The 12744-nt window shown below is 53.8% G+C and overlaps 1 protein-coding gene across 1 annotated transcript in view; it reads right to left on the bottom strand.

Annotated features, from left to right (window-relative positions):
* Nucleotides 1-301: 301 nt before the first annotated feature.
* The window catches only part of LOC118723639 (leukocyte immunoglobulin-like receptor subfamily A member 6), a 53509-nt gene continuing 41066 nt past the window's right edge, over nucleotides 302-12744 (bottom strand). The window contains 6 exon segments of the mRNA XM_045584202.1: nucleotides 302-559; nucleotides 2413-2712; nucleotides 3009-3290; nucleotides 3510-3815; nucleotides 3967-4058; nucleotides 4060-4249. Of these exon segments, the coding sequence (XP_045440158.1) occupies nucleotides 435-559; nucleotides 2413-2712; nucleotides 3009-3290; nucleotides 3510-3815; nucleotides 3967-4058; nucleotides 4060-4249 (1295 nt within the window). The 3' untranslated portion in view covers nucleotides 302-434.

Here is a 12744-nt window from a genome sequence, read left to right as displayed (position 1 = left end):
TTTTGTTTTTTTCTTTTTTTTCTTTTTGCTGTTCTTATTGTTTTTTTCTACCTTGTCTTCCAAATCACTCATTTGATCTTTTGCTTTATTTAACCTATGGTTTATTCCTTCCAGTGTATTCTTTTTCAAAATCCTCAACTGAGGATATGTTTTTTAAAAGTTTATTTTATTTTTGTTAATCTTCCCCAGAGGATATTTTTTTCATTGCTTTTCAAAGAGAGTGGAATGGAGGTGGGGGTTGGGGTGAGGAGTGGGGAAGAGAGAAACAGTGTGAGAAAGGCACATTGACTGGTTTTCTATCTGAGCCAAACCAGCTAGGGCTCCACATTTCCTGATTTGAGGTTCTGGAGAAATCCACTCAGCTGCCCTCCTCCAGCTGTTTGGTTTTCCTGTGGCAGGTGCTCTGAGGCCCCCTCCTGTGACCAATGCCACCTCTATTCAACTAATGTCTTGCCTTTGCTCTGACACCAGAATAGGAGGAAGAGGAAGAGAAGGAGGGAGAGCAGCAGGACCAGGGCCACCGAGACCCTGATCAGGATGATCAGGTTCCAGTCAAGATCTTGAACACATGTGATGTCATGAATGAGCCAATGATGTAATAAATGTGCACCTACTGTGTGAGAGGCCCATGCTGGAGTCTGTCATTCATCTCCTTTAACTTCACAACAGTCATGTGACAGAGATTGCTGACTCCACTACCCATTTCACTGAGGCTCAGAGAGGTTAACCACATGCCTCAGGTCACCAGCCTGGGCGGGGCAGGCTGGGACTGGAACCCAGGACAGAGGGATCCCTGTGTGTTGTTGCTACTGTTATTATTGTTTTAATCCTCAACCAAGGATATTTTTTTCATTGATCTTTAGAGAGAGAGTGGAAGTCAGGGAGGAGGAAAGGAGGGAGAGAGAAAGAGAAAGAGAGAGAGAGAGAGAGAGAGAGAGAGAGAGAGAGAGAGAGAGAGAGAGAGAGAGAGACATTGATGTGAGAGAGACAAAGTGACTTGTTGCCTCCTGCATCATGTGCCCTGACCAGGGTGGGGGATGGAATCTGCAGCTAAGGTTTGTGCCCTTGATAGGGGACTGAACCTATAATTCTTTAGTCCTAAGGACTGACGCTCTAACTGACAGAGCAAAACTGGTGAGAGCATTACTATTATTATTATTATTATTATTATTATTATTATTACTAGAGGCTCGATGCTCAAAATTCATGCAAGAGCAGGCCTTCCTTCCCTGGCTAATGACACTGGCTTCCCTTGGGCACTGATAGTCCAGGCTTCCTCCAAAAACACATCCCATCTAATTAGTATATTAACCTTTTGTTATTATAGATTATTATTATTATTATTATTGATGCTGTCCCTGTACCTGCAGGTAGACCCACCCCTCTCCATCCCAGTCCAGATCCCTGTCCCACGCTGCAGCCTGACAGCCACCTTTCCTCCCACAGTGGGGCCTGTGCAGTTGGGGTGCCTATGGGAAGGGCAAGAGGGAGGACTGGTCCTTCCTGAGCTCTAACCAGGGCAGGCTGCATGCTCAGGGCTTTCCCTTTGAGGGTGGTGTGGCCTGGCCCACAGCCCATGGACTAGGACTCAGAGAATCAGATGTGTTCAAGGTCCCACAGGCAGGCAGGGGTAGAGCTGGGACTTCATCCAGGGCTGAGGTTTCTCCTGACTCCACAGCTGCTCTGTGGAAGGCACAAACACACACATGCACACACACACACACACACACACACACACACACACACACACACACACACACACATGCACACACAGTGTCCTAGAGCCTTTGGAGAACTTGGTCCCAATGAGAAAAAGGAAGTCTCCTCAGGCCATTACCCAGGAAGTGGCTGAGCCAAGACCAACACTGAGCTCCTCCCACCCACCACCTCCCCCCAGACCCTCACTTAGTCCTCTGAGGCCTGACTTCCCATCAGGGACCCATCCTCAGAGCTGCTAAAGCAGGAAGGGAGGAGGGGGTGGGGGCTGCTCCTCCCTGGAGGTCCCCCAGCATCTCCATCCCCCCAGCCCCTCTGGGAGACAGGCCGAGCCCAGCAGGGGTCCTGCTCTCTCTGGGGATCCGACCTCTGCAGGTCACACTCCTGTCTTGGTCTCTGGCTGAGGCCACAGGGCTGGGGACAAGGGTAGGGATGGGCGCCTCTGGCCTCTCCTTCTGGTCAGCCCCACCCTCGCCAGCCTCCCTCTGCCCACGGGGGCATGTCTGGGCCTCAGGGAGGAGGATGAGGAGGAGGCAGGGATGGGAGCGGCTTTGGCTCTTTCCATCCCTCCGGGAGGTGAGAGTCCCCTCTGGGTGACCCTCCACCTGGTATTTCCTCAGCCCATTGCAGCCCAAGGTCCCTGGGGACAGGCCCTGACTGACCTGAGGACACAGGGGCGGGGCTGGGGCTCCTCACCTGAGACCACCAGCTCCAGGGGGTCGCTGGGCTGTGACAGCAGGTAGGGGGCGGTGCTGTTGGAGCCATAGCACCTGTAGGTCCCCTGGTCACCTGAGGTCACAGGACTGAGGGTGAAGGTGGCCTGAGAGGGTGCAGACGTGTTCTGCAGACGAAGGTGCTGGGGAAGATCCAGTGACCCCTCCCTGTGCAGGTGGAAGGTGTCAAACCAGCTCTCAGCCCCACACTGCAGGGTCACGGTCGCTCCCCAGGGCACTGAGGGTCCTGGCTGGGCTGAGAAGGAGGGTTTCCTGTGCATTCCTGGGGAGAGGAAGGCTGTCATGTGTAGAGAGCCATGCTCCTTCACGCCGTTGACCCTGAGCTGAGGGACCTTGTCTTTCTCTCGAGACTGTGTCTGTGACCCCTCCCAACTCCTGTCAGTCATTCTTGGGGTGTCCTTTATTTTCATGACCTCACCCCCTTCTCCATCCCTCCCCTAGGCATCTGCCCAGCTCAGCCTCTGCTCCAGGCCCCTCTCCTGGGCCCATCACCCCCAAGTAACCCTGGGCCCAGAGCCTTGAGCAGACCCTCAGCTCAGTGGCAGGCTGGTTCCTCACCTGCCACCAAGATGTCCAGGGGGGCGCTGGGGGCTGACCATGCAGAGGAGAGGTGGTGTCCACTGTAGCATCTGTACCGGCCCCCGTGGGTGCAGTTCACGTGGCCCAGGGGGAAGTCAGGGCTGCGCTGCCCATCGAGTCGCCAGGGGTGTGTGATCCCCTCGTCCTTGGTCAGCGCAAACCTGTCAAAGCTGGCTTCCGCGTGGCACTGGAGGGTCAGGCTGTGTCCAGACAGCACCAGCGTGCTTGGCTGGGCCGTGAGGGCGGGCTCCTTGTGCACACCTGGGAGGAGGGGACAGTGGCACCAGGGGGCACCCCACATCGCCCACTGGGCTGCAGTGTGAGTCTCCCATGTCCCTTCCTGAGCCTCACGTCTGTGGGTCTGTCCCCAAGTGGCCAGTGTCACTGACCCCATTATCCCAGGGCTTCATTGGAGACCCAGCTTAGATCAGGTCTTTGGGTCCAGGGAACAGATGGGGATGCACCCGGGTCTGTCCTCACCTGTGACCTCGATGTGCAGAGGGTCACTGGGCTGTGACCACACGTTGGGGTTGGAGCTTTGAGAACCATAGCATCTGTAGGTGCCCCCATGGGAGGGTTTCACTGGGCCCAGAGGGAAGATGGCCTGCCACCTCCCAGCATGCTCCCTCCATTCAGATTTCATGCTTCCTCGAGGGTCAGCCTCTCCCTCCTTCAGCAGATGGAAAGGGCCCGATGTGATCTTAGAGCTACAGGAGAGGGACACGTTCCCTCCTGAGGCCACCACAGAGCCTGGCTGGGCTGAGAGGGAGGGTGCACTGTACTCTCCTGAGGGAAGAGAAAGGGCTGTGTTAAAGGATGGTCACCCTCAGGCCCCAGGTGTGTGCTGTGAGGGGTGGGGTCCCATGAGGCCACACTTTATTCCCTCTGCCTGTGACCTGGAGCCCAGGGTGAGGAGGGAATCCGGTGTCTCCCTTACCTGTCACCACCAGGAGCAGGGGGTCACTCCGCTCTGAGAGTATGTCCTCAGCGGTGTAATATGCACACTGGTACTGCCCTGCGATGTGTGAGGGCTTCAATGAGGAAACCGGCCTTGTTGCTGGAGTCCTGTGGGGTCTTCGTGTCCAAGAGCTCAGAGCCCCCCTCTTTGTACAGAACGTAGGCACTAGCCTGCAGAGACCCCTGACACCAGATGGTCACAGAGCTCCCATTGGTGACGATGGGGCCTGGGTCAGCCCAGATGGAGGGTTTGGGGACGTCTCCTGGAAAGGAATCAGACATGAAAGGTCCTGGGGAGCCCTTCTTCCCCCTCATGATGTCACGAATGAGCTAATGAAGCCATTGAATGAGCACCTACTATGTGTGAGGCCCATGCTGGGGTCTCTTCACTCATCTCCTCTCTCCTCACAGCAGTCATGCATCAGGGATTGCTGACCCCACCACCCACCTCACTGAGGCTCAGAGAAGTTAACCATGTGCCCCAAGTCATCCAGCTTGGACGGGGCAGGGATGGGACTGGAAATAGGACTGTGGGTTCCCTGTGCTGTTCTCAAGCTGCGCCCCAGGGGGACGCCAGCTTCATCTCCATGCCTCATCTGAAGGTGAGGATATTTCCTCATTATATGCCCCTAGCACAGCAGGGATAGGGAGGGGCAGGGTGTGGGCTGGACTCTGTGTCTTTCCGGGGTCCCTCTCCACCCTGCATGCCTTGATGCCCCTTGAGAAGGTGGGGCTGGGCTGGGGGCTCTGCCTTCCTGAGCTCTGTGAGGCCCTTATGTCACCTCATCTCCCAGCAGCCTGTGAGTAGGATGGGACCAGCAGACAGGAACCCCACACTCAGAGGAGAGAAGGGACCACCCAGCCCCACAGCAGGAGCAGCAGAGTCAGGAGCTGAACCAGGGCTGATCCACCCAGTTCCCTCCTCTGAGCTGAGCCTGATCGGTGGTGGTGGTGGTGGTGGTGGGGGTTTGGGGGTAGGGGAATGGGGACCTGGACCCTTGTCCTGGTGCCCTTCCCTGTACAGAGGGGACAGGCCCCATAACATTATGACCAGGGGCCTTCCTGTGAGACCCTCTCCCAGGAGGTCAGGACCAGAAGCGACAGGAAATGTAAGCTCAGGACAGGATTTCTCTCCTTTTACACCTGCAGACACTGAGGCCCAGACAGGGAACGGAGAGATTTCAGAGGGGCCTGAACCCTATTATGGCTAAACCCCTGCCTCCATAGAGTCACCTGCCACCTCCTCACAGAGCTCCCCAGTTCCCTCCATGTGGGCCTGACTCCCTGGGTTGGAGAGACCGATCCTCAGAGCTCCTGGGACCCCGTGTTCCCTGAAATCTGTCCCAGCTCCTAGCAGCCTTGGGACAGCCTGCCCGTAGTGCATGGGCGGCATTAGTCCTCAGAGACTGAGACCTGCCCAGGGTGCTGTGTCCCTCTGAGGAAAGAGCACTCACTGGGGGAGGTCCTGCATCCCTTGGTCCTGAGAAGGACAGGAGGAGGGGAGAGTTTGGGGCTGACCCTCGAGTTCCCCTGCTCCCTGAGTCCTCACTAAGTCACTCCCACTGCTCACCTGGCACCTTCTGGACCAGGTGTGGGATTGGGGTGGAGACCGGGAAGGGAGTTCCCGAGGGTCTGATCTTCTCTGGGTGACCATCCTTGAGCCCCTCCCCCTTCAGCCCATGATTATTCTGGGGACTTGATCCTGAGCTGACAGTGGATACGGTCAGGGCCCTCACCTGTGACCAGGAGCTCCAGGGGCTCACTGGGGTGTGACAGCAGGAAGGGGGAGGAGCTGTCTGAGCTGTAGCACCTGTAGGTGTCCCCATGGGCTGAGGTCACAGGGCTCATGGAGAACTCTGCCTGGTACTGGCGAGCTCCGTGCTCTGATCTCAGACGCAGGGGGGGATCAGCTGTCTTCTCCTTGGACAGAAGGAACGTGTCCCTCTGGTTCTGTGACTGACACAGCAGGGTCACGTTCTCTCCTGAGGCCACCCTGGGGCCTGGATGCACCGAGAGCGAGGGTCTGTCAGACAGCCATTCTAGACAGAGAGAGGGAGGGAGAATGAGGGCTGCCTGTCCACCTTGTTCTGCCCTGAGAGTCACCAGGCCTCTCTCTCTGAGGACCCTCCTCTCTGTCTGTCTCTGTTTCTCTGAGTCTCCCCTCTCCCTTCCCACCCCCTGCCTCTCTCTGTCTCCCTCCCTCCCCGGGGCCCTACACTTCCATTCTGGCCTGACCACCTGAGACCCACAGCAGGGCCTGAGCAGAGTCTGGGACGATGACTGAACCCTCTGGATCCTCACTTGCCACTAGGATGTTCAGGGGGTCGCTGGGGGCAGACCATTCAGAGGAGAGGTTGTATCCACCGTAGCATCGATACCGGCCCCCGTGGGAGCTGCTCACAGTGCCCAGGGGGAAGTGGGCCTGAGAGAGCCCAGCCTGGGGCTGCAGGACTAGGCTCTGGAGGAGTTTTCATCCCCCCTCCTTGTGCAGAGTGAATCTGTCATAGCCGACATCAGAGTGACACTGGAGGACCAGGCTCTGTCCATAGGCCACGATGGGGCCCTGCTTGATCAGGAGGGAGGGCTTCCCAGACTCACCTGGGGAGGCCAGACATGAATGACAGGGGCCGCTCCTCCCATAAACTCCTTCTCCTAGCCTGGCTCTCAGGTCTCACTGTCTCTCTGTGTCCCTAACCCAGGAGCCCCTGTACTCCCCTCACACCACCCTCCCATGGGGCTCCCCTTACAACAAAGATGCCAAAAATGTGTCTGATGCCTCAATCCATGGATGAGACAATAATGGGACTCACCTGAGACCAGCAGCTCCAGGGAATCACTGGGGTGTGAGCACACCAGGGGCCTATTCCTGTAGCAGCCATAGCATCTGAATGTCCACCTGTGGCTGGGAGTCACGGGGCCCACAGGGAACAGGGCCTGGGACTGCCCACTGGCGTGTTGTGAGTCCAGGGCCCAGAAGAACCTGTGATCTCCTTCCTCAGTCAGAATGAACCTGCCAAACCGCTCCCTTAAGGCAAGGTGGAGGGTCACGTTCCCGCCTGAGATCACGACAGGGCTGGGCAGGGCTGAGAGGTTGGGTTTGCTGTAGGATCCTAGAAGAGGAGGATATAGCATGTTAAATGGGCTCACACCTCCCTCAGGTCCCCCAGGACTGTGCTGTGAGAGGGAGACATCCTGAGAGCAGACCCCCTTCCAGAGGGCAGAGCCTGAGGGCTGGGATCTATGAGTGTCTTCTCACCTGTCACCATCAGCTCCAGGGGGTCACTACACTCTGACGAGTTAGTAGGGCTGAGATAATAACAACGATATATCCCTGCATCATTGTCATGTGTGTGATGAAGAAATTGGCTTTGTCCCCAGGCTGCAGTGTCTTCTGGCTATGCCATGATGACGGGCTTCTCTCTTTCTCAAAACTGCACTCTTCAACCCCTTAGGTCCCCTGACACCAGATGGTCACAGGGTTCCCCCTGGGGAATCACAGGGCCTGGCTCAGCCCAGATGGTGGGCTTGAGGAGGGGCTCAGCCCAGAGGATCCCTGGAAGAAATCAGAGGCTGGGTCATAAGACATTCCAACCCATGGTACCGAGCTCTCAGTCCTAGATGCCCCCCCCCCCCCCGCCCCATTTGTCACACAGATCTTGCCCCTGCTGCCTGGAGGGTGGCTCTTGTCCCCAATAAGGAGGTGGATCTGGGCCACCTGGAGAGACTCACTTGCCTGCACTGGGGTCCTGAGGCCCACACTCAGCCCTGGAAGAGAGTCCCTGTGAGAGATTTGCCCTGAACCATGAGCAGTACCCTCCTCCCCATGAGTAAAGTGACCGGACGTCCTGCTTTTGGCAGGAGAGTCCCGATTTTTAACAATTTGTCCCGTGTCCGGCGGCGTTTTAATCGGGACTTTTTTAAAACGCAGCGAGACGAGGGACAAATTGTTAAAAATCGGGACTGTCCCGCCCAAAGCGGGACATCTGGTCACCTTACCCATGAGCCCCCTGAGTCCTGGGTCCTGACAGAGCAGGGCTTCCTCCCCTTTCCCATCTTATTGAGGCAGAGCAGGGCCCTAAGGGTGGAGGTCATGATGTCTTCTCCCTGTGGTCTCAGCTGAGAAGATGAGGGAGATGGCGGGCCAGCAGGATGGACAGACAGACCCCCATAGGTGTGGTCACTTAGAGGCTATAGGTGAGGGCACAGCCTCTTTAGCAGCATGGCTCTCATTTTCATGGTGAAGCAGGAAATAGACCCGGAGCCTTCTTAGCCGCCCCTTGCAGGTGAGGTGGACCCAGGTCTCATCCTTTTCTGTCAGAGCCTCCCCCATGAGGTCTCCTTCCTCCTCACCCCCTCCATCAGCACCTCCCTGTGGTCCTCACCATGGACAATGCAACCCAGGCCTTGGAGACACTTCAGGAAGACATGGGTCCCTATGGCTTGCAGAGCTCAGATCAGTAGTTACACGCTCACCTTTTCCTTGTGCAGCTCAGAGTGATGTCCCTGTGATAGTGAGCACAGAGGGAAATGCAGGGCAATAAGGGAAGGAAACAGGTCCTTTCTTTGGCCCCAGAATCTGGGTTTTCTTTCTTTCAAATGTTTCTTCATGAACTTCCCTTTTTCTCTGACACAGCCTCCAGCCCCTCCCTCCTGGGAACAAGCCTCAGGGTCACTTCCTCCTGGGGCCATGGCTTGTCCTAGACCACATGTGTCAAACACTAGGCCCTCGGGCCAAATCCGTCCCGCCAGGCCTTGCAATGTGACCCGCACTGCGCTGTCATCACTGCACTCCACTGCGTTTCCATCACAATGACAGTTTATGACTGTTCAGTAAACCATTCGGCCTGCGATTTAGGCTGGATTTTAGATTTTGGCCCCTTCTCTGATTGAGTTCGACACCCCTATCCTAGACAGTTAAAAGCTATAATTTCACCTAGAGCTTTGATTTGTTGATTAAACCCCCTTTATTTAAATACTTGTGTCCCACCTGCTTCCTGTGTGAATTGAGCAGTAATGTCTCAATCAGGTGTTTTCTTTTCTTTTCTTTCTTTCTTTCTTTCTTCTTCCTTCCTTCCTTCCTTCCTCTCCTTCCTTCTTCCTTCCTTCCTTCCTTCTTTCTTTCTTTCTTTCTTTCTTTCTTTCTTTCTTCTTTCTTTCTTCTTTCTTTCTTTCTTTCCTTCTTTCTTTCTTTCTTTTCTTTTCTTTTCTTTTTTTTTCTTTTCTTTTCTTTTCTTTTCTTTTTTTCTTTCTTTTTTTTTTTTTACATGAGAATGTCCACTGTAATTTACTTGGTTTGCAATGATTTTACCTCCTGGTGGGTCACAGCACTACACAGATTCAGGACCCAATGATCTTAGCAGGAGGGTTGCTCTGGAATTTGGCAGGAACCATCCACTGTCCCCATGAGCACCAGTTCCCTCTCCCCTGGTGACTGTGGGTTTGTGGGTTTGCTGCCAGGAGTCACTGTGCTGCTCTTTGCTTTGTACCTGGAGCCCATCTCTTACCCAGAGTTCAGTTTCAACTCCCACACCCACACCTTCAGCTTTAAGGGCAGCTGTGAGCTCCCTCTGCCCCCAGAACCCACCTGCAACCAGCAGAGCTGGTCTGAACCACAGCTCCCACACATATCTGTGCGCAAAGCAGTCCTGCTCCCAGCGGGCCCCAGGTCCGGCGGCAGGAGCAACACTCACATACTTTTCTTTATCCTTTTTCCCCAATAAGTTTGTAAAAGCAAAACAAAACAACTTTATATATTTCAGAGAGGAAATGAGAGGGTTGAGAGAGAAATAGCAATGATGAGAGAGAATGACTGATCAGCTGCCTCCTGCACTCCCCACACTGGGGATTGAGTCCCCTACCTGGGCAGGTGCTTGGACTGGGAGTTGAATCGTGACCTCTTGCAAAGGTCGACACTCAACCTCTGAGCCATCATGACAGGCTCTTCTTCCAGTTTTAAAAGCTTGCTTGTGGGTTTTTACTGACGTTTGTCTTGCCAATCTGAATGCCCTTGCTCTGACCCAGTGTCTATGACACCAGTGTCCAATGTCCCGAGATTGTTCAGAAGACCTCGCTGCATACTCGGTGGGCCTGGAATTAATTGTGTGCGATGATTTCACTTTTCAGATGAAGTTTTTATTACTTCAACGATGATTCAGATTTTCTATTGATTCCAGAGGTCATCTTGGAAATTAAGTCCTCACACCACACCAGGGCAGAGTTTGGCCCTAAGGGTATGGGGGTCATGGTGTCTCCTTCCTTGGTTCCTGGCTGTGCAGATGGAAGAGACCAAGGTGCCATCAAAATGGACCCACACAGGTGTGGCCGCTGCGAGGCTGGCCCTTCCTGTCTCAGGGTTGTCATCTCAGCAGACCCACAGGAAGGAAAACCATGTCTCCCGATGTTTAGCTCTCATTTCCAAGATGGATCAGGAAATAGACCGGAAGCCTCCTGAGACTTCTTTGCAGGCAAGGAGACCCTGTCAGAGCCTCCCGCACAGGGTCTCCTTCCTCCTCAGCCCATCTATCACCTCCCTGAGGTCCTGATCATGGACAATGTCACCTGGGCCCTGGAGACACTTCAGGAAGACGTGGGTCCCTGTGGCCTGCAGAGCTCAGATCAGCAGGGATGAGCTCACCCTGTCCATGTGCAGTTCAGGGTGATGTCCCTGTGACAGTGAGCACAGAGGGAAATGCAGGGAAATAAGGGGAGGCCCCAGAGTGTGGTTCCCTTTCTACCCCAGCCCCTGGTCAATTCCCCTTTCTTGCAACAGAATCCACCCCAGTTGCCTGGGGACTTGTGCCTCTGAGTCCTTCCTACCCTCAGTTCCTTGTTCCACAGGAAGATCTCTCCTCCTCATCCAGGGTCCCTGTCTTCACAGTCAGTGACAATAGGTGTGTTATTGCTCTGATTGGGGGAACAAAACTGATTCTCATTTATTTATTTAATTTTTATTTAAAACAATATTTTTATGGATTTTAGAGAGGAAGGGAGAGGGAGAGAGACAGATAGAAATATTCATAATAAGAGAGAATCACTGACTGCCTCGTACACACCCCATATGGGGGGATCTAACCCGAAATGAGTGCATGTGCCCTGACTGAGAATGGAACCTCAACCTCCTGGTTCATACATAGATTGACACTCGTGTGTCAATCTTATCCTGAGCCACACCAGCTGTGTTGATACTTACGTACATAGTCCTCCATTCTCCATTAGGTGTGTGACCTTCCCCATCTATGTATAATCTCTTGACTCTTCGTATCCTCTCATGCATCACTTCTTCAAGAACCCAACTCCATAGAGGTTGTGGGGTCTGTGCCACAGTGTCCTGGCGGGAGCCATCTTGGTTCATTTCCACACTTGACTATGCCTGTGAGGTGAGCCATGAGCGGGGTTGTTCAGAACTCCTCAAGAATTGGGTGATTGCTATACCCAAGTACAGTTAGAAGGAAATGTGTTGAGGAGGCCCAGCTGGTCACATCCCTGGAGTTGAAGGAATTAGTCAAGTGTCGCAAACCTGCACTACTGTGGAAGAGCTGGCCAAGCTGGGGAAGAGTGGAGTGGCCTACAGCAAGGAACAGCAGGATTGGGGGACAGTGTGGAGACAATGAAGGGCCAGCTGGGACCTCCTCAGGGGCACCTGCATGGTTCATAGCAGGAAATCAGTTGAATGCTAATGGATGAAAAGGAAAGGGATAGTAAGGAAAGAGCTGGAAACCCATAGTCATCAATGAAATTGGTACAGTCACTGCTCATCAGAGAGACACAAAATAAAAAATAGTGAGGTATCTATCACCTGTCCTGTCAGAATGGCTATCACCAACAAATCAACAAATGACACTTATTGGTGAGGATGTGGAGGAAAGGGGAACCCTGGCCCACTGCTAGTGAGAATGCAGACTGGTGAAGCCATTATGGAAAATGATGTGGAGTTTCCTCAAATAATTAAAAATGGAACTGCCTTTATTCTAGGGATTCCACACCCAGAATATGTCCTAAGAATCCTGAAACAGAAGTTAGAAAGAACATACACACACTTATGTTCATAGAAGCCCAATTCACAATAGCTAAGATCTAGAAACAGCTCAAGGGCTCATCAGTAGATGAGTGGGTAAAAAGGCTCGTACATGATGGAATGCTATGCAGCTATAGAAAGGAAGGATTTCGTACCCTTTGAGACAACTTTGTGGGTTTTTGGAGAGTATATAATACTAAGTGAGACACAGGAGGAGAATCCAAGAGGCCGGCACAGGTAAACCCTAGCCGTAGCTGCACACAACAATTTCAATAAAATACAACTAAAATATAAAAGGGACATTACCCAGAACTACAGGAAAGTCGACTGACTGGAAATTCTACAACAAGAAGCAAGGAGAAAACCAGAAGGAAGAGCAGAGAAGCTGTAAAGCCTAAGGTACAGAGATATGCGGCGCGCGAGGAGGAGGACGGAGCCAGAGAGGAGGGGCTGCTGAGTGCCTGGCTGGCGTTCCCTAGTGGAAAGGAGATAAAAGCTCTGACTGTGCTGAACCCTAGACCCGACAGCTCTGAACCCCAGTTCTTAGGTCAGACCCTGGGGACCCAGGCTCAATCCATAGGGAGCTGGGCTTGTAGGCCAGAACCCCGGAGGAGGAGTGGGAAAGGAGGTCCCAGAGGCGCACACATTGCGCACAGAGAAGGGACGGTTGGCTGTGCCATGGGATTGCCCTGGCGGGAAGGAGACAACAGATCTGGACTGCTCTGAACGCCACCTCCAACTCAC

The sequence above is a fragment of the Pipistrellus kuhlii genome, unplaced genomic scaffold (genome assembly GCF_014108245.1).
Source record: "Pipistrellus kuhlii isolate mPipKuh1 unplaced genomic scaffold, mPipKuh1.p scaffold_m20_p_2, whole genome shotgun sequence".
Lineage (NCBI taxonomy): Eukaryota > Metazoa > Chordata > Mammalia > Chiroptera > Vespertilionidae > Pipistrellus > Pipistrellus kuhlii.
Note: the sequence above shows the minus strand (reverse complement) of the source record. Positions and strands in the feature narration are given on the sequence as shown.